The sequence below is a fragment of the Seriola dumerili genome, unplaced genomic scaffold (genome assembly GCF_002260705.1).
Source record: "Seriola dumerili isolate Sdu_G_001 unplaced genomic scaffold, Sdu_1.0 BDQW01000110.1, whole genome shotgun sequence".
NCBI classification, from domain to species: domain Eukaryota; kingdom Metazoa; phylum Chordata; class Actinopteri; order Carangiformes; family Carangidae; genus Seriola; species Seriola dumerili.
In genome coordinates, this window is record NW_019174365.1 from 3474260 (window position 1) to 3497051 (window position 22792).

At 41.4% G+C, this 22792-nt stretch overlaps 1 protein-coding gene across 3 annotated transcripts in view; it reads right to left on the minus strand.

Moving 5' to 3' along the window:
* The window catches only part of ppp1r9a (protein phosphatase 1 regulatory subunit 9A), a 46232-nt gene that overhangs the window by 19311 nt on the left and 4129 nt on the right, over positions 1-22792 (minus strand). For all 3 annotated transcript variants that reach the window (XM_022747451.1, XM_022747450.1, XM_022747448.1), the window contains exons 2-5: positions 13422-13554; positions 12355-12475; positions 7910-8014; positions 2809-2944 (exon numbers count right to left, since the gene is read on the minus strand). In XM_022747451.1, the coding sequence (XP_022603172.1) occupies positions 2809-2944; positions 7910-8014; positions 12355-12475; positions 13422-13554 (495 nt within the window). The remainder of the gene's footprint in view (positions 1-2808; positions 2945-7909; positions 8015-12354; positions 12476-13421; positions 13555-22792) is intronic.

The following is a 22792-nucleotide window of genomic DNA, read 5'->3' on the forward strand; positions in this document are numbered from 1 at the left end:
GTGTGAATTGTCGAGTGACAAAAAATTTTGACATTGATTTTCACATTTTGAAAACACAAGAATCTTTCCCATCTCCATCTCACTATACGTTCCATATGTTACAGCGCTGTGTGTGTGTGTTCACGTTTCCATCTTGCTGCAGCCCCAAGAGAAAATATCTTTCGATACAGTCAATAATTGACTGGTGTCTTCGCTTGTTGACCTCTTCATAGGTAACTAGTATAGCTAGCTTTTCTACACACTTTAAGCTAGGGCTACAACTATAAAGCTTTAAAATCAAATATTTACCTATTTACACATTTGTAGTTTTGGGTGAAATATCTTGACAACTTAACTACTGGACGTATTGCCATGAAGTTTGGTATACATGTCTTCTTAGGATAAAATCTAATAACTCTGATGATCCCTGGAACATCTAGTGCCATCATCAGATCAAAATACTAGCAAAAACTAATGTGTGTAGTTCTTTGCAGATAATGTTAGCGTGTTAACAGGCTAAACTGAGATGGTGAGTGTGGTAAACATTATACCAGCTAAAAAGCATTGTCACTGTGGGCATATTAGCATGCCGATGTTAAAATTTCACTTATCCCTAACCCTAAGTACATCCTCACAGAGCCGCTGGCATGGCTGAAGACTCTTCCTCTTGATTTAAAATATAATATATAATATATAGATATATATTGATCAGTTAGTATAAAAAAATGACAGAACATATTGAAATATAAAGCATTTTTTAAAATGCAAATACATATATATTACATTTATCATCATATAACAGGGAAAAGCTGAATATTCTCAAATGCTTTGAGGTAGAGTAGAAAATCGAAGTGGCTCATCAAATTGTTGACACTTAATTTTCAATTGACTAATCATTTCAGCACTTTCAATCACTTGTTTTTTTTCTTTTTTAGAATAGTTAGATTGACAGAAAATGTAGCATGTGTGTGTGTGTGTGTGTGTGTCCATGCTTTTCCCATGTGTGTGTTCACATTTAACTGGTGACAGATGGGCATGCATGTGTGTTAGATTACATATAATCAAACACACTAATGGGCTGATGTGTGCGTGTGTCTGTGTGTGTGTGTGTGTGTGTGTGTGTGTGTGTGTGTGTGTGTGTGTGTGTGGGTGTGTGTGTGATGTGTATCGCTAACTGAAGAAGGATCCCTTCCTCATGGGACCTGAACCCCAGCACCAATAAAGAGCTGTCTGTCACATCTAGCCAGGCAGCACTCAGAGTGAGAAATAACCTCCCTCCTCGTCCACCTGGTGAGAACTTGATCTAATATTTATAGACATATTAATATTGATGAGTTCCTTTTATTGCCCCATAGATCTTTGTAATGGTTTTGTAACTATTTACCCTATTGGCAGTTACGTATAGTTATGGTTGCCTTGGTGCTCCACAGTGGCAGATCTGAAGTGTGTTTTTACAGGGGTTCGCAGTCTATGTATGGATAAACAATTTTAACACAATCACCATTCTTATGTTGATGTGCCCTTGCGGGAATCTGTGGCACAGGGTGATCATTCACATAAAAAATCTCAAGATTATTTTGATTTTCATTATACACCCTAGATCTGAAATGATGACGGACAGCAGGAAACAAGATGGCAAGGAAATGGAAGAAGGGGCGTTTCTTGTGTGAATAAATGACTCTTCAAAGCATGCTGAGGTCTTTCGTAATGGTTGAATTACAGCCTTTATTCACTGTAGGAGCTTTAATAAGAGCTGACAGTGTTACATGTATATGTAGCCATGATTATGGGAGCGCTGGGATCAGCTTCCGGGGGCCTAGAGAGGAGTTCCTTATGCATGAGGGCTTTCAGTCTACCATCCACCAGGAAATGAAAGACTTCAAACAACACTGATGATGTTGGAGCAAGAAGAGATGCCTGAGTGAATGTGTCTGCATGTAAAACTATGCATGAGTGCAGCTGTTCCTGTGTGTGTGTGTGTGTGTGTGTGTGTGTGTGTGTGTGTGTGTGTGTGTGTGTGCGCGTGTGTGTGACGATACACTTTGATTTACTTTACTATGGTGTGCGCTTACATGTATATATACAAAGTGAGTGTGCATGCGTGCATGTGTGTCTCCAGGGCACACACACACACACACACACACACACACACACACACACACACACACAGGAACAGACACACAGACACACACATGCATGCACACACACACACACACACACACACACACACACACACACACACACACACACACACACACACAGGAACAGACACACAGACACACACATGCACACACACACACACACACACACACACACACGAAAAGCATGAGTTGCAGGGCCATGAGCTCAGTGTCTGGTGGATTAAACGTGCTGTGAATAAACAGCAGAATCAGACTGGGAAACGCTGAGTGATGCTTTCTAGGACTGAAGCTCACATGGTATCCTCTTAGTGTGTGTGTGTGTCTGTATGAGAGAGTGTTTTGTGTGCCAGCGTCAGAGCCTACTGTCAGTCAGTTTTATGGAGTTAATAAGCTAAAACTTCAAGTCAACTGTCATGAAAAAGAAGCTGCTCTACATTAATGACAACAATTTTTCCAATGTAATGTCATCTCTAAGAAGTGTGCACAGTAATAGCAGATGAACCTCAAAGCTTCATTAACGCAAGTTCAAAGAATCTGCTCTTCAAATTGAGTGAGTGGTATATCACCCTACTTGTAACCACTCTTGTTTATAAGGTACGTAATTTCATATCGTCTATCCATAATTCTTTGTTCCACCTTTAATAGCGTAGCATCCTGTACAGTGGCCAGGGGTGTCTGTGGTCATTACCTCGTCATCATCAGCATCATAGTGTGCATACTGCTGCTCCAGCAGCTCTCTCTGTCGCCTCTCCTGCTCCAGGGTCTGCTGGATCAGAGTGGCCACCTCACTCTGCTGGCCCGGACGTTCTCGGCCAATCACAAACCTGCAACAACAGGCATTGTTTTAGACAGCACAGCCTTCATATACCGCACAATTGGAAAAACTGACATTTACATGAGAATTTTGATTTCTGGAATAAACAATTATATATAAGATTTAAGATATTAAAATGTGTCTTCTTTTTTTTCCTTTCTTTCTTTCTTTCTTTCTTTCTTTCTTTTGTATGCTTTTGGTAAAGAGAAAAACAAAAGAAAGAAAAACTAGATCTATGCCTCCACCAACCGGTCAAGTAGCAGGAAATACAGTCACAACCTCCCCTTCTGTTCCTGAGTTACAGCACTGAATAATGGCTAGAAGTGTTTTTGCAGAACATCCTATTAGACATTTGTGTTAGATTGTGTCATAATTAGTTCTTATGGCCAACACATGTTTTGTGACATCAGGTTGACAACCAAAATCTAATCAGTTCATCCTTGAGTCCGAGTGAACCAAATTTTTAAAAAATTCCATCAAGGTGTTACAGAGATATCTCATTCACGAGAATGGGACGGACGGACAGACCGATGGATGGACAACCTGAAAACATAATACCTATCGGCTATCACCAGTGCGGAGTTATAAAAAGAAAATCAGCTTCTAAATCAAAGTGTTTCTAGAGGAAATGAAATGACTTATGGGAAATGTAGTCTCTGATAAATGCAACAAAAAAAACACACAAAAAAACATTGATTTAAGCCCTATTTGATTATGTTAACAGACATGCTCACACTGCACTATAAATGCTTAAAAATGGGACAGTAACTTTGAATAAATCAAAAAAAAAAAATCACAGATTTTAGACTTACAAATAGATATCTGATAGTTTTAACTCATAAACATGTTTTATTTGCCAAATCTCTGCCCAAATTTCTTGTTTTCTGTCTATTTTCTCATAGTGGTGTGTATTTGTGCAGAGAATTGACCACAGTAATCACTGTTTGACAGCAGCAAGGTCCACAGACACATAGCAACGACAGCAATATCTGCTGACGTATCAGGGCAGGGCAGGGAGACGGGACACACATAATAATGTGAGAAGACGGTCGGCTCGGCCAGGCAGCCTGTTATTATCCTGGCATGGAACTAAATGGAGAAAGCCACTGACTGTGCCTCCAAGCCACTGACTACTAACTACTGTAGTTGAACATGGGATAGCTACAGTACATTTCACATTCAGAAAAGAATGAGGAGGATAAGGAGAAAGAGGAGAAGATGATGTTTGAGAAACTGACAAATGTGCAATCACTTCATCCAAAAATGCTGCATTCCTCTAAATTGCATGTGTGTAAGTGAAGGAGAGACATCCTAGATTCAAGAACACATTTTAGATGATCATACATCTAAAATAAAAAGAGAAGTGGCAGAACGGTGTGTTCCTCCCTCCTTGGTAACTTCACTGCCAACAATGGCTCTGTCATTGAGAGGAAAATTCATAATATCATCTCTAATGTATTCTTCTCGTAATTCTGATAAAAGCAAGCACCGATGGATCAGAATTTCTCTGACCAATTCCAGGAAATTTCCAAGCCAGCAGGGGCCCTATTACTCTGTATGTATGAGCATGCTCCTATCAGCTGTATGTGTGTGAGTTAGTGTGTTAGAGTGAGAGAGGGAGACGGACAGAAAGAGAGAGAGAGTGGATTCGAGATAGGGCCTAATCAAGTGAATTCAGTTCCCGAGAGCTCTTTCATATATTTCTAAAGGCGATGTAGAAAAGACCTTACGCTCCAGCAGAGAGGCGTATTTGATCTACATGAGAAGGAACAACTGAAGGGCAGGACAGAGAGAGTACGTAAAAAAGAAGAGATCTAGAGAGGGCCCCGGCTAAGTAGTGTACTGGAACGAGCCTTTGGACAGCAAGGAGGTCTGAGGAGCAGCTGACCTGGAAACAGCCTTTCTCCTCACGCATGGGGAGTATGTCTTGGTGCCTCCATGCATCCCGCTGTTCTGGGGCTGCCACACACAGCGCTGCTTCAGCTCAACTGCAGAAACCTTCACTACTGATCTCATTTGCTCCGATTAATACAGACATGCCTTGTGTTAAATATACAGTATGATGCAGGAGCTTCATTTTTTCTTTTGCGCTCGGTGAGTGAGTAAAAAAAAAAAAAGAAAAGGAGGGAGAGCTACAGGACATGTGTCTTCTCCAGTAGGTAGTACTGGGTTGACGGCCGTTTGAGGATGTCAGTACATATTCATACATAACAGACATGACTGGTCAACCCCAGTCGAGATGGGTTATCTATTATATTTAAGGTCATCCAGAGATTTCCTCTTCATTCAGTGTTTTATGGTAAACTGGTAGATGATAGTAAAGGATAAAGATACTATTATTGCGTAATTTTCTTATATTTAACAAATCCCATTAAAGAGACCAAAACCAATGTGGTAGTGTATCTATTAACCCTTACTGATTTTTTTATATAGAAGATGTAGTTTTTTTTTAAAATGCTCAATAAATTCCTGGAACAGCTGGGCACTTTTAGTAAACGCTACTCAAACGAGAGCAAGTAGTGCACTTTCTGGGGCCTATTTTCAGCTGCAGACTAATACACATTTGGTGTTCTCATGAGTATTTACAGCAGTAGGACGGCGTGTGTGCAACTGACTAAAAATAAACTATGTACCCATGCTCATCATAATGAAGGAACATGTCACCCGGTGCAACAGTGTGGCTCATTGATGCGTTAACCTTTCTTTTTTTTTTTTGGATAACAATGGAAATCTGTGGCACAGAGGAATAAACTAATATCAGGCTTTGGCTACACAAACAATACATTTAGTTTTATTGTTAGTTATTGTTTGTACTGTTAGTTTTGGTTCTTTTAATGGGATTTGGTGACAATATGATAAATATATACATATATATATATATATATATATATCTTCTTTTAAAACTGGGAAGAAGAATCAGTGGATTGAGGTGAAAATAATTAGAATGAATGGTTATATGTGTCACAATTAAATTAGTAATGGGTGTGTGTTGTGGAGGAAATGTATTTTGTAAAGGGAAAACAGCTATAAACCCATGTCAGCATGGCCTCTTTAGACAATTAGCACGAGTGCATTTAAAGCCAATAAAGGTGCATTATGCCATGTTGGGCTAAAATTAGGTCTAAATCCAGTAACTATCTTCTGTAAATGAAACAAAGCCATGCACCTTATGTTTTATTTTATGTTACTGAATGCATATTTCTGTTGTGTTTCCCTTGAGGTGATGTGTATAACACTGTATTTTATATAGTCAGAGGGGTGGGGGGAAACTTCTGACTAAAACCTGGAGGATTTGCTGCTGGAGGTCAGGGTTAAATATAGCTAAAATGGCAAATCTAGGACAGTTGGCCATAAAACCTCTGGTGATCAGACAGAGAGAGGGAAGGATTTACCGAGGATGAGGAGGAGGAGGGTGGTGGTGGAGTGAGTGGGTGAGATGTGATGGAGGAAGATTGAAATAGTTAGAGAGGAGAGAGGAGTGAAAACAGGTCTGGTGATTCTGGGAGAAATAATAGTGAGTAGCGACAATTATCATCACATCTTGTTAAAACATTATCACAGTGTTGTATTATCATATGTTAGATTTAAAATATTAACATTTATACAGTGTAATATGTCAAGATATTTAATAGGCATATTAGCTTTCTGCACTTCTCATATTAATTTATTTATACAAAGATTGATGGACAGTTGACAGGTGGAGCCTTTTCAAGGCTACCTCACCTCTAGTGCCACATCCGGGTATGAGGAAAAACCCCCATTGTAAATATTAGTTCAGCAAACAGCATCTGTCTGTTGTGACACTGTTGGGCATGTCTTTGTTCAGCCACCGGCTTTTCCCCGGGCACAGTAGCCTCCATACCACCATTTATCTTTCCACAGCTGAGTCCCGTAGAGAACGTGGTGACCAGAACAGGCCTGAGGTTGAAAACCACACTGAGGCCTCTGGATTATTTAATAGTGATATAACAGCTGTGTCTATGGATGGACTGATGGACCACAGTTAAGTCAAGTAGAAGCATGACAAAGAAGACGAGGACAGTGACAGAGAGGAAGAGTAAAAAGAGGAGTCAGAGAGGGCAGACAAGAGCAGACAATGCAGCACACATCACTAAACCATACAACCGTACAACCAACCATACAAGAGCAAGAAACAACTGAAATCTGAGATGGCAGGCTCACAGAGTTGCCAAGAACAGCGCTTGCTCTCCAAATCAAAGCCTTCCTGCCATGCTGTGTGTGTGTGTGTGTGTGTGTGTGTGCGTGTGTGTGTGTGTGTGCGTGTGTGTGCGTGTGTGTGCGTGTGTGTGCGTATAAGTGTGTGTGCCGTCTGCTCCACACTGCTCTAAGTGGACCCCTTCCAAAAACAGCTAAACTGTCAAACATGGAAGACTTTTGTCACATATTGCGTCCCTACATCTTCATTTATCTCAGATATGATAATGAAGCTAAAGGGCCTGCCAAATAAAACCTTACTGAGTGCGGCTGCTTAAGTGGCTGTTCTGCAGCTTCTGCACCGTGACAGCAGCACAAGCAGCTTCAGCACACGGCGGTTGTGAAAAGTGAAGACGAGAGACGTCACACGTCATGGCTGAATTTCAAAGACATTTTTAGAGGCTGTTAGGAATTATGTGTGGCACTGTACGATGGCGGTCTGGTCCTTGGGGCTTATAACATTTGACACACTTTGGTTTCTATAATCTCATAGTAATCCAAGGGTCTTCATCAGTGGCTGAGAAAAATACAAGTGTTATGATGTATGCAATGAAAAAAAATCAAATTTAATCCACAGCGAGTCTTAAATCATATTTTATGTTTAAGTTGAAAATCTTTAGCTACATAATTGCACTTGGGTTCAATCCCATTCACTTTGTTCTGATATTTGTCTTAGATGATATCTCACTGTTTTAATAAGAATGACCTGACCTCAGCAGCAGAAGTTTTTATGTGGTTTGTGCTTGTGTGTGTTTCTTACCGAACCACTCCTGATGTGTTCCTGAGGACGGAGGCAGCAAAGCTCTGGGTGACGCCCACCAGACTGGTCCCATCCACCTCCACGATCTGGTCATTCACCTTTATCCTGATGCAAACACGGATGAAAAGTGTCATTCCGAGTCCACACATCTGTGTGTACCTGTGAGCTGAAAGTGATACTGATGTAGCTCGCACACAGTGTCCTTCTTGAAAATAACTGTGTCCAGTGGTCCACAAGAATAAACATCAAAATACATTGTGCCTGATGCAGGAGAACTAAGGGAAAAAACATACTGGCCTATTATGCATATTCACATTATTTTCCACATAACAACAGTGCCAGACTCTCTTTTGGTCACAAATTTCCACTGCGATAGCTCCAGACTATTGCCTAACCAAGAGACAGAAGAGATGAGGCTCAAAACAAACTAGGAGGGCTAACTAGCATTTTGCCCTGAGCCACAACACAGATAGCATTTCTGCTCTCTCATTTCGTCCAAAGAGACGAAGAGAGGTCACCTCAGTTCTTAAATAAATAAATAAAATTCCTGATGATCCACTATTCATGACAGCGGAATTGTGAACAAATCACTTAAAAGAGCAACCTTGCTAAATATTCAATTCAAATCTGCATAAAAACCAGACTTAAAAGGACTCTGAATCTGAGTTTCGAATAATTTCTTCATCATATGATTAAAGCGAAAAATTACTTTCAACAAACGGCTCCACTGCAAAGGTCCTGCTTCTATTTGGTCCAAGTAATATCTGGAATGGCAGCATAACTCCGCCAAGGCCAAACTATCCTACACGTCTGTCTATCTATTATAATTGAAAAATAAAAGGAAAAAGGAAGTAGTCTGATTACATGAATGAATGTTTTGTCATGAAACACAATAATCATAAGATCCATGTATTTTTATCTGAGAAACTGATGAAAGTGTTGGAAAATGCCCCATCTCACAATGTTAAGGAAAGTGATAAAAACATTTCTGGATCCACCCTTTAACTAAACAGCTCCAAAATGTAATGGGTTCTTCCCTGGACCATCTCCCATCCCTGCACCAAGTTAAGTGCAAATTGATTCAGTACTTTTTGCATAACCCTGCTGACAAATTAACAAACAAATCAACAAACAAAAAAACATGGGTAAAAACATAACGGTAATAACATAAAAAAAGCCTGCAAAAATGAAAGACTTCAATATCTACAGACAATTTAACAACACTTTGTTCTTGTGTAATTGTCACATAGAGACAGAGATTGATGACACACACATTTATCCTGTTTTAGACAAACAAATTTTGTCTCGTGCACAGTTTCTGAATATAATGGAATACATTATCTACAGGACTTGGTGCAAATTTCTATGAATGCTGGAGTCTGAGCACCATTTTGCCACTAACCGATGAAAACCTCTTGACTCAATTTTTCTTGATGCATGATGCTCAGCTTATCTAGAGTTGCACTTGCATAAACATGATGGACTCACAAGAGACAGATTTAAATTAAAGAACGGATGCAGAAGAGGCTGATATATCCTTTCTTTTAGTACCTTGAGTGGATTAAGCTCCAAAAACTGCAAAGTCAAAATCATCTGCAGTAACCAGTGTTCTTTCAGTCTGTCACGACATTCAGCAGCTGCAGAGCAGGATTTAATAGGACCATGACACCTAACACATCAAGCAGAGCTGTCATGAGATGCATAGAGGCACATCAGTCTGTCAGGTAGACAGAGAGCGAGCTGGTGGTCTGTCACTGAGCAGCTCAGATGCTTTTCTGACCTTCACAGCTCCTAACATCTTAATCTGGCTTTGTGTGGCTGAGGCCGGCATCTGCCAAGCAAAGCCAGCAAGAAAAACCAACACACACAAACAACAAAGGAAGATAATGCAAGTAAATTAAAACACACATACATGCATGCACACACACAAACGTACACACACACACACACGCACATCTCAGCACAGTGCACACACATCTAGGGTCATCAGCACTAGATGTAACAGTGAGCCACAGCCAAGCCCATCTATCTGTCTGCTGGTGAGTGTGTGTCTGTGTGCGTCAGACCATTCAGTCAGACTCAGCAAGAGAGAGAGAGAGAGAGAGAGAGAGAGAGAGAGAGAGAGCCCTATAGCTGGAGAGGTAATGATGGAAGGAAATTACATTCTGGCTATTGACTCCTCCCCCGTGAGTGTGAGTGTGAGTGTGAGAATGTGTGTGAGTGTTAGCACTTAAGAGGGCAAATGAATGTGCCCAAGTTAGACAATATTTATTGCTACCAAGACACCATTATCCCAAGTCTTCATCTTATTTCTGTCATATTGTGATCAAGGTTTATTGTGAAATGTATCATGAGGATGATTCTTTTTCCATCATCTCATTCAGATATGAATCCTCATGTTTAAACACAACATAAAGCTGAACTACACTAACAAAACATTTTTAAAAGATGCCAAGATGAAATATTTCTCCTCCTACTCCTGCGCTTGCGTGTTTGTGGAAAGGTCAGCGTCAAATGGGATCAAAGCTGAGACTGAACTGAACTGTAAATGGAGTGTTTTTACAGTAGGTCTGACTACATGTATTATAACGATGTTGTATTTTCTTCGTCCCAAGAATCTCCTAAAATAAATGTTCAATGATGCTTTAGGTACAATAAAAGATAAACAGTTAAAATATACATGGGTTACGGGACTGGACTGCACAATGTGACTACCTAAAATTAAGTGAATATATGTCAACAAAATAAATGTTAATTATGAATATTTATTGTATATTCTGCACATATGTGCAGTTAAAATAGAAAATATGCAGGCTACAACAAAACAAGACTTAGAGTGTACAGCCATGCTAGCAGCTCTGTGAGGCTGTACGGTGGTGCTAACGTCAGCATGCTAACATGCTCATGATGACAATGCATGCTGAAGTTTTGCAGGCATAATGCTTAATAGGTTCTTAGTCTTAATCTTAATTCAGTGTGTTAACACGCTAACACTTGCTAACTTCTGGATCATTGTTATTTTCAGTTTGCGATATTTCATGTGAAATCATACAATAGTTTCTGAGACATTTTAGCTCAGACCAAAGTGGTGGACTGACCATGACGCTACAAATTAAGTAAAAATAGTTTCACAAGAACAACACAGGTCCTATCTTTTGAGTCATGCATTCATTCATTATTAACAAATCAGCTATTATATTGGACAGATTGTGGAGAACTTAGGAGCAGTAATGTAAAACTTTGTTCATCTTAAATAAAAGAGAGAAAGGCTCAAATCTACAGTCGTAGAATCGTATTGGACTTGAACTTGAGCACAGCCTTCCTCTGATCTTCTCAACTTTTCATACTTCTCCCACTCACTGAGGGAAATTAGACTTTTTCATGTCAGTGCAACTGTCATCTTAGAACAGGCTCAACTTTTCTCACTTTTGAACAAGCTGTTTTTTTTTCTTCCTCTCTCACTCCTCCTCTCCTCCGTCTCTCTGCTCACTACATTTTAACTAATCTCACTCTCATGTTTATGAAAAAGGAAGCCCCGGCTTTTACATAAAAGAAATAAATTAATCCCTGAAGGAAACACACCTACCGCAAACAACCCCTGTGCAATAGAGCTCCCAATGTGTTTGAGGAGCTTACAGTACTTACTGCTCTATTACTGTATTGAATGGAAGTGCCTATCATTTTTTAAAATCTGTTTATGGGGAACCTGAACCACACAGACACACTAATAGGTAGAAGCTGGTGGTTTAGAGGCAGAAAACCACAGCTCGCCTGCTGAGGAAGCTGTCGTGACCTCCTCTAGCCCTGGATGAGTGCTTACTCTGCATTGCTCACACTTTATAATGCACAAAGACACACAACACACAGACACACAGTTTCTCCTGCAAAACACACAGACACACCATCCAGGGAAATGGATAGACACACTGTGAATATGGAAGCCAATGCAAAGCAGTCTCTCATTTTACATGGACCGAATCCTGCAAACTGACACAGAATACAAGAGATATAGCACACTCTAATGCAACGTGTCTCTCACACAACGCACATACAGCACACACACATGCACAGTCCTGTGAGATTTCATGTCCCAGACTGTGTCTCTCCCAGTGGATCTAATCCGAACCCCTGCTGCTAAATCTGACAGGCACAGAGTGTGACTGTGTGTGTGTGTTTGTGTGTGTGTGTGTGTGTGTGTGTGTGTGTGTGTGTGTGTGTGTGTGTGTGTGTGTGCATGTTTTATGAGTGTTTGTGTATGTGAGGCAGAGAAGATGGTGGGAAAACGGAAACAAAATAGCTGATTAATTGTTGTGTGCATCTCTCTGCAAGACATGTGTGTCTTTAGTCCTGGACAGGCTGAGCTTTCATACGCTCTCATCTTGCTTTAATGTTTCCAGAATCACTTAGCACCCAGAGGTGATATCCAATAAGAAAGCAGCACTCACCTGTCGTCTCTCTCAGCAGCTCCACCCTCAATGACGGTCTTGACAAAGATGCCCAGTTTCTCTAGGCCTGCATCGGCACCGACACCCATCCCAATGATACTGATCCCCAGACCATCCTCATCTGGAAACATACAGAAGACATGGTTACTGTGTGAGCATGTACAGTCCCAGACCCATAAAGTTTGGGTTCTATGTTAAAAGAGCTATATCTCCCACACAGTTCTTTCTAAATTGATATAAACCTACTCAATATAAAGCTGAGACTTGGCACTTTAATGTACTATCCATTCTTTCATTTCAGCCTGAATGTGCCAAAGCACAAATACTTGTGTCTCTATAAGAATGTGATGGGGCACAGCAGGGTTAAGGACCTCCATTTCCTAACTTTCCAATGAGCCTGGATCCACTCAATGACACCCAAAATGGCTCCTGGGGATGTGATGTCAGGGGGATCGAGGGATATGTGTAAAAATACACTCAAAGAGAAGAACAATTGATTTATTAATGGAGGAGAAGAAGAAACATTTACAATAGACACGCTGGACTTCACTTAAAGAGGAAATGTGCTAGACGGGAAATTCCCTTCCAGTGTAGCATTTGTCCATCTCCATCCTGCATTAATTATTTGCAGGTTGTTAGGGTTACATAACAGAGGGTGGATGGTGAAGTCTTAAAATGTAAAGTCAGTCTATTTCAGGCCTTTAGCCGTGTTGGATTTTCACACAGGAAAACAGGACAAGTGAAGAAAATGCTACAGGAGAAAACTGCACTACAGTGTCTTTAAGTGTGATCTAAGGAGGTATGTAGTGTACTGCTGCTTTGCAACAGGATGGTAAAGAGCAGTATAATACATGTTTTAGGGTTCTAAAGGAAAGATGGGCTGGGCCAGAAATTCAGAATGGGAAAAAGGGAATTTTTAAAGACATAAATGAATAAAGTAGCAAAGAAACAGCAGGGAGAGAAAGAAGAAAATAGAAATGTCTCAAAAAGATAAATCCAACATGTGGCTGATTCTGTCTTCTGGGTATGATGGGTATGATATAATATTCTTAGATTTTCTTTCCCACCTTTCTCCAGCTCCACAGGGAAGAGCTCCAGTTTCTCCACCCTCTTCTCCAGCTCGTACTCTGCGGAGGAGGCCACAGGATCCACCTCCTCATTACGTCGGTCATAGTCCTCATTGGAGTAAGTGTTGAACACCTGGAAAAGAAACGCAAGGAGTTAATGGTAGAGAATGGGCGGGCACAGACACACACTCAAATATAGCAGCTGGTTCACATGTCAGAGATAGAAAAGATGAAGGACCAAAGATTCACCCACCACATCGACGTGGTTCTGGTTCTATACTTAAGTTTTTAAAGTAGATATCACACTAAGTTAAATGGCCTAAATAGAAGAACACGATTTTGTTTAACATAAATAAATACGTTTACAAAGTTATGCTACTTTTTTAGTATGGACAGAAGAAAATGAGAGCTTTTTGTTTCTAACCGATGTATTATCGCCACAACAAATCCAACAAAGACACAGCTAAAACCACAATTCAGCCTATTAACCTACAACAAACAGTAACATAGACAAACATAATGTGGTGATGGAGGATATAGGGATGCCTTTCTCCTCCCCTACGTGTGTAGACCTCATAGGAACCTCTCCCCCCCTTGCAAAAGTCAGCTGTCACTTCACATCTCATCCCAGCCGAGCGCTCTCTGCACTGAGGAGGGAGGAGAGGAGGAGAGGAAGCTTTGCACAAGCTGGCTCAAACGTGCATGCTGTTGTCACGTCTGCGGTGCGGTGTTCTGCAGAACGCTGGCTGCTGGTGCTGAAATAAAGGTGTGCATGGATACGCAAAGTGGATACGTAGACATGCGTAGGCATAGGCACGCTTGGATGGTGGAATTAGAGTCTGTGTCTCTCATTCAGACACCCACACACTCACACTGATGACAGCTGCTGTTATTAAAATCTGAAAAACTAGTGACATTTGCCACAAAGTGTTGTCTCTTAACAAGCAAGGATTTCGAGGAAAGCATATCACACGTTTGTCTAGATGACAATGTCATTGTCAATCATTACCAAATTTATTCACAATGCACGCAACTCATCTGTGATCACATGATACTGAACTGCTATGCATTAGATAAAAGAAATAAAATGTCACACACTGCAATGAGAACACAGATAACATCTCATCACATCTGCCCTTCTGTAGTGTCACTGAGCACGTCAGTGGCTGTCTACCAGCTCCTCAGTGCCCTGACCTCTTTGATTTGGGTGAAAGAGGAAGTATACTGTACTTTCAGTAGAGATCAATAAGGCGTCATGTCACGTAACGTGTATCGATTAAAGCCTAAAGCCAGATTTATGTCAGTCACTTGGTATGTATGCGAGTAAAAAATGGAACAAGATCTCAGCTGTGTAAGGTCATGACAAATACAATAATCAATGCTGACTTCTGTTATCAGTATTTCAGTATTGTTGGAACTGTGAAACACCACAATAATGAGAGCAAACAAGTTCAGAGCATAAAAAATGCACGACAAATGCCAGTCAAGGTATTTGTGCTTTTAGTTACAGATTTTTCATGCTATGCTACTGCCGCTGATGGGGCATGGGTTTGACTAATGCCTTACCACATGGTAAAGATCTAAGGAGCTACAGTAAATAAATAAATGGTGCTCAGTTGAGAGGATAGTGCACTGGTTGTACACACAGCTTGGGCACACTGATATAGCGTGATGCTGTCAGGGTTGGTTTTTATTCTTTCCTCTGTACGAGCCTGCGTGAGCTCTATCCATGACCTCCCTGTCATCAATCATTCAGTGTGATCAACAGCCCTGCATTATTAATGCTTGCATGCACACAGACACACAGACAGACACACGCACGCACACACGCACACGCCCACATATATACATGTACATAATGTTGTGTATAGCATTATAAGAATATAAAAGTGAATATATAGGCACATGGACACGGACATTCAGCAATTAGTAAACCACATACATACACACACACCAACACGTTTATACACACCCATGTACATACTGCTCACAAACGCTAACACCAGCATTTGCACCGTCCTGGATGTCCTGGATGCAATGCTACCATTGGCAGCCGGTACACTCTCTAATGGCCTCTCTCAGTCACTGTGTGCTATCTACAAACACATTAGCATGTGGCCAGTCACTTGAGAGAGTAAAAGAAAAAGAGAGAGGGGAGGTCATGAAGGGAGATGAGGACAGATGAGGGTGGGTCTGTGAGAGAAGGCAAGCGGAGAAGAGATGGTGGGGGAGCAGTGATGGAGAAAGATAAGAAAAGGGCAGGGAATGCAAAAATAAATCAGACAGAGGGACAGGCGAACATAAAAAGGCAAAGGATGGACAAGAGAGCAATGGTGACTGAAAGAGGGAGGGACAAGATAAATGAAAGAGCATGCACAGGGGAAATAAGAATCTGTGAAAGAGAAAAAGAGAGACAGACTGCACCATCAAACAGAAACCATTTATTTAAGACTCCTAAAGCAAGGCCACGGCTTCAAAATGTCCCATCCTTAAAGTAGAAGAGCTAGCTCAAATGTAAAGGTCAACCACAGCAGACTGATAAGTGATTCAACTCCTTTTTTCAGTCATTTTCAGGTTCACTTTGACTTGAGTAAAAAACTGAGATAGGGTATACAATATCTTCTTGTTCTCCAACTTTAAAAAAAAAAGCACTTTTAGACCTGAAGTAACAGAGGAGAGATAAGGGAAGAAAAAAGAGATTGTAAGAGAGAATGTGAGATGGTGAATGTGTTTAACCTTGGCAGTGTGGCAGGATACTGCTGCCTGCTGCTTGTATCAATATAGAGAGATGGCCAGACTACAAGACCAGGCAATGCAGCTAGCAAACACAAGTCTGACTGCTATTAGGGAAAAGAGTTAGAAAAAAAAAAGTTATTACTTGCCTTTCACAAGATGCACAGTGTGGAGACAGAATCATGGAACAACACTGTCTGCATGTGGGGACACACCCCAAGAGACTAAATAAAACTTGACAGCGTCAACAAATGTAATATGACGCGTATCAATGTGTTGACCCACATAATCCAATAAACTGATCCCCTGGAATCAGCAATGTCAGAGCATTCAAACCTTATCTGCTTTAATAACTGTGTGAAATCTGTGTCCTCATCACGTCAAGATGAACAAACAGCTACAAATTTCTACATTCAAAAATCTAAATCTGAAACGTCTATTTGTGGATTACATCATGACAAAGCATATGGAGATCACAAAGTCCATTTGAGATGGGAACCTGTAAATGCACCCATCATCTTACTGCATCTTTCATTGACATGTCACTCCCGATCCACCGACTAACTCAGACTGTATAGTGCAGTACACACGCAGACACACCTCTTTCTCTATGAGTCAGACAAAGTCAGGCAACCTCTCCTCTTTCTTTTTGTCATTCCTCACTGTATCAACCAATATCTCTTCTTTTCCCCCTGCTTATCTTCACACTCATCGATGCCTGTGACACCAAATAGCGCGCACACACACACACACACACACACACACACACACACACACACACACACACACACACACACACACACACACACACACACACACACACACACACACACACAATCTTTTGCTTTTTTTCTAATAATAAAACCCCTTACAACAGAGCTATTGGTGCTTAAGTGCAGACAGCAGTTCTGCTTGGGTGTGACATTTTTCTTGTTATCTGATCTCCAGGCCCCCGCGGGAGGTTGGATAAAGTTTGGTTTTAGTCTTCTGAAATGCAGTTTTATTGACATTTGTTGGACGCTGCTGTGACTCTGCAGATACCTGGACGCTCTCAGCCACTGACTTCAGGAAAGCCGAGCCCTCTTAGTCGGTTTAAATGCCTCTCTCTGTGTTTGTTATAAGGGTGTTTGAGTGTGTATGCTGAAAGTGCACATCAGATATTTGCGTGATAACAACAGGAGTGCATATGCATTTAGGCTGTGTGTATGTGTGCCAAGCCAACTGAAAGTTCATTGCAGGTAAAAGTCTGCAGATTCAAGCGTGCATACATGGCAAGCTGGTGTAATGAGTCAAGATTCATCTCACTGGCTATGCTGCTGGATGACACCACTTCAGCCACATCATGTCTGGCTGTCTGTCAGTACATCAGTCTGTTTGGATAGCTGTTGGGCTGGCCTGATGGCTCCCCTTTGGGACAGAGGAGCAGGGGTTGGTCAAGGGCCTGCTAAACTACAGGAGAGAAAAGAGGATGAGGAAGACAACAGAACGTAGAGATAATGCTGGATAAGAAAAAGGTAAAAAAGAAAAAGAGGGAGAGAAAAACTGAAAGTGAGGAGGGGCAGTAAAAGGAGAGAGGAAAAGGGTGGGCTCGGACAAAGAAAAGGACAGATGAGGGGACACAAGAAGAGATGCAAGAAGCTTTAAGATGATAAGAAAAAGGAGGGGTAGTAACTGAAAAGGAAGAATCCAGTTAACAGAGAATGGGAGGCAATATCCACTGAGAGAGAAACAGAATGACTCATATGATTCATGGGTTAGAGCAGCAACAGACAGTGAGGCTATTGAAGAGTGAAACAGGCAATAAGAGAGAAATAAAGAAAAGAACATTAAAAAAAAAGACAAAGCTGAGACAAAGCTGAGGAGCAGGCAAAGCTGGGGGTAATTTGCTTCAGGCTTGTTTGAGTCCTTGCCTCTGATGTCACGGCATGGTGCCCAAGCCCGGCCAACCACCTCTAAAGGTATTAAACTGGGCCTTTGGCGTGTCGGTGCCAGTGCTGCCGCCTGCCCTGCGCTTTCCAGACAGTGGATGCTGCCCAGGGCAAAAGGAGACTGGAAAACCCAGGAGAAATGTTCCTACTGCTGTGGCACGAGCCCAGCAAACCCTGCAGTGGATTAACTACAGCCTGGCACACGCGCACACACGCGCACACACACGCGCACACACACAGTTTGTTTCTGCTGCGACAGCTCAGCACATTTAAATTCCATTACTTCTACCTGTGGCCGTCTACCCACACACGCACACACAACACCGAGCCGGAGAGCTGACAGGTGCTGAGGAAAGTGTCTGGATGCTAAGGGGACGAGACAGTTGCTGTTGATGGGAATGAACTCAAGCCTTGCAAGAACAGACCGAGATTGACAGATATGAAGATGTGGAGATGGGAAAAGGACAGAGTGAGAAAAGAGAGACACAAACACAAACATTCAGTATATGGCTCTAAATAAATGAGAGTGAGAATGTATAGGAGTTTACAGTCAATTCAAGGCCAAATGTTCTGTCATCTTGACGTACAGCACATTCACCCCTCGTCTAAGGAAGTGACTTTTGACACGTCGGGGAATGCCATGATCTTACAAGTCAGCATTTCTTTTTTTAACTTCAGATGCAGCTTCTGCATACAGAGTAGACACACACTGTTATAACAGTACAAGACAAACACTGCCAAGATGTTCTCTTTGAAATGTAATTCAGATTTAATTTCAGGGTTGTGTTTTTACTCCAGATGATGAAACTCAGCTCAGCTTTTTGTAGCCAGGTTGTGTTGTGTTTTCTTTTAATCAAGAATGCACTTCAGTCTACAGATTATGGCACAATCACACTGGGTGCCATGACTCCCACCTACAAACCAAATCATGGGCCAACTACAGAACGACAGACACAGAAAGTGAGGGGGGTGGCGGTGAGGGGGTGGGGCTACAGATTTAAACAGGGGGCAGAGAGTTGTAAACAACTGCAAATGAATGACTGCAGACAATACCCTGCTTTATGTTATGCCTTGGTCATATACAGAGGGTGGGAGGCTGGGATCACAACTAAGGCCGCAACAACACGTTGCTTGTTACAGTGCTGATGCTCTAAGGCCCACTTGCTATGCTATGTAATTCATTAGGCTGCAACAATGACTAGGCAGAGTCTGGGACCATATTTCTACACAGCATAATAACCACTCTGTATGATCTGGACTGTTGCGAATGTGGCACAGATCTTTAAAACTATCATAGCCACAACAAAAAACAGTTTAAGGGCTGATAATTCAGCATTTGATTAAGCGTAAGTTCAGACAGTTCACCTAATCATGCTCCTGACTCACTGTAAACAAGGACATGGTGACTGTGCAGCACTCTGAACCTTCCTCAGCAACGACTGAGCAAACACTGAGAACACTGTGTCACTGAGACTCTCTCTGTTCAGTTTTTTACTACAATAAAAACTGGCAATGCACTGATGATATCATTAGCAGGGGACCAAAATTGCATAGGTGGGGGCTGGATGATGGCTCATGACACAGTCCACTGTGTGGTAACTGACCAGACTTAAAAAACCGCAAGGCACTTCTCGCCTTTCCTGGATCATTAAAAATGCATCCCCCAGGGAGGATCGGGTGGCACCGAAACAAGCAAACAAAAACACCGCTGCATTAATAATGGAGTGACTACGCTACATGCACGCACAAATACGCACATACCCAACACCCGAGTCTGGAGTAGTTGTACCTGTCAGGGATAAGAGAGGAAGGAAAAATCATTTTCCTCTTCCATTTATAGCTGGACTGTTAGAAGAAAACACATCATTTCATCGGATGGTTTGAGCAGAATTTTAATGTACAATCCGTAAGAAGACTGGAGGATTGTTTATGCTGACCTTTCAACTCAAATTTCTATAGTGCATAATAATATATAAAGTCACATAAGTTTCAACAGTACTAGGTCATTTGTAAGGAATTTACAATATTTAGTCAAGATTTTCGGTTTAGCCTCCCTAAAAGAAGCTTAACCAAAATACCAGACTGTCGTTGTGAGTGAGCTCAGCCGCTGTTTTTGCTGGTCTAACCAAAATGTCAGCGGTTATATAGCTGCTGTCGCAGGGTGTTAGAACTCTCTCCCAACAAAACCCTGTTCCCTCCCATTATACCCAGCCACAGCTTGCATAACTCGGAAGTAGACAGCCAGCTTCACCCAGCTCGCAGAGGGAAAACATCAGAATTTAGGGCACAAAGAAGAAGATTTGGATACTGAAGAATGTAACAACTGAAATATGTACAGATACAGAATGTTATGCAAGCAAATAATGTGGCAGAATACCATTTACGAGTTGTGTTGATGACGAGACTGACTCGTCCATTGAGAATGGTTGGAAAAAGAGGTTTTATCTGAAGCACCATCCACCAGACTAAGGAGGCTAAGCTGTAGCAATGCTGTTGCAGACCTAAATTCTATTTACAAATGACATTGCCAAAATCCATGTCAGTATTGGTTCCAAAACTCAAGAAATGTTGCACATATATAATCAGCCAGAAAGACAGACTGCCCTAAAGAAGAGTAATCCTCTCCATCAGAAAATACAGTCAGAAAGTTCCTGGCTGGAGGCCATCTAATTTCAGCTTGTGAAGCACAAGACTGTATTAGGTGATGCTCCAGATAAGGAAGATGTTAAAATCACACAGATGTTTACTGTTGAAGCATGTGGATAACGAAATTGTTGAATTTGAACTACCATGTACAGTAGTGAGGATAGGTCAGAAGTTACATCCTGGCAAGAAGCTGGGAGCCTCCACTGTCATGTACTGTATTAAGGGCAGTCATATGAGTGCCCAAATCTTCAAGCGAAGTTACCGTCTCTTAATGCCTGACAAGTCTGAAGAGAGCAACTGGGATGGTGTAAGTTGGCAATTTCTTTCTTTGTAGGCATCAGCGACTTTGTCTTTATGTTCTGCTCCAGTAAAGTACAAGATCAGTCCCTCAACTGGTTTGATGTACTGCAGCGTGACATGCAAATCAGCATATGAGAGAAAGTACACTTAGGAAATATGTGTAGATTGTTTCTGCAACTAAATATTCATTGTAGAATCTCATCCACAAGCATGAAGATATCACTGAGGAAAATGAGTCAGTGACCTCACATCACCCAGAGCATAAGTCATGCCCTTTTGATACATGGAACTAAATCTACAAATTAGCTACATAAGACACAGACATTTGTTCCCCATAGAATAAGAATGAACACAACCACCCTATCCATGCTGCAGGACAACACCCCAGTAAAAATATCTGGTGAAAGTTTTTCATAAAAATATACAAAATCTTGCAGCTATAAAACTACTTCCACAGATTATGGCCTTTAGCTCAGATCCATGCAACTGAGCATTCCTCTAACAAAGCAGACGCAGAATCTAATGGACAAAATGCCAGTCACTTTGATCCAGTAACAGACAGCATGCAGAGTGCAGGGGCTGATTTCAGAACCACTTCAGTGGCCATTTAAGCAGCACTACACTCATCACATCTGCTTAATTCCATTAAGATATCGCAACGTCTCCACTGATGAAAATGCACTGTTGCTCTACAGGTGCAAAAAGTATAAAAGACAATATAAATGCCATTCACGTAGAGAGCAGGAGAGGAAAACAAGAGGAGACTGACACAGCAGACTGCATGCAGAGGGAGAAGACTTCTACTGTCAAACTCCTGGGGTGTGGTTCAACAAAGAGAAAGAAAACACACCGCATGGAAAGAAATCGGCAACAAGTGAGAGATAGAGATAGAAGCTTTTGGGATCAGTGTGCGAACTAGGCTGAAATTTTTCAATCCTGAAAGAACAAGACAAGGGAAACAAACACTGACTCAGATGTATTTGATGCCCTCAGATTAAACACTGTATTCTCTGTGTCACATCAGCAGCACAGAGCATAGCAGTCTAAGTACCAAAAGCGTGACGGAGGATTGAATCTATATACTGCCATATTAATCTATATGCTACAGACTGAAAAACCAAACTAGCGATACTAATGTCAAGGATAAGTTGCTTGAATGAACATGAGATCTGATTCTTTTCTGTAGGTCAGTGCCTACGGGAAGGAAGGCTTTGGGGAGCTCACAGCAGTCACTTCTCACTGGGTCAGTCAAGACGTTACAGTGGAGTGAAAGGACGTGGAAGTAATCATTAATAAAAAAACAAAAACCTTGTATGTGTTGTATTCACAAAACTAGGAGTGTACTGCCATGCTTGTGGCTCTGTAAAGCTGTACTAAGGCACAGCAGTGCACGCCAAATGCAAACATCAGCATGCTAACATGCTTGCAATGACAGTGCTAAAATTTTAATGTTTAGTTGTGTTTACCATGTCACCATTGTTTAGCGCAGCAGGCTAACATTTGCTATTTAGTACAGACTAAGCTAAAAGAAATGTCATTAGCTTGGCAGGTATTTGGCCAAAAACCAAAGTACTGGACAGAGAGATTGAAAATTCTTGAGATCGTCAAAGTTATTACGATTCATCGTAAGGAAAAATTGAATGAGACAAAATCTGAGACAAAATTAAATGACAATCTATCCAATAGCTGTTGAGATATTTCACTGAAAGCCACAAGTGCGAACCTCATCGCAATGATGTCAAGATATTTCACAGGATAAGTGAA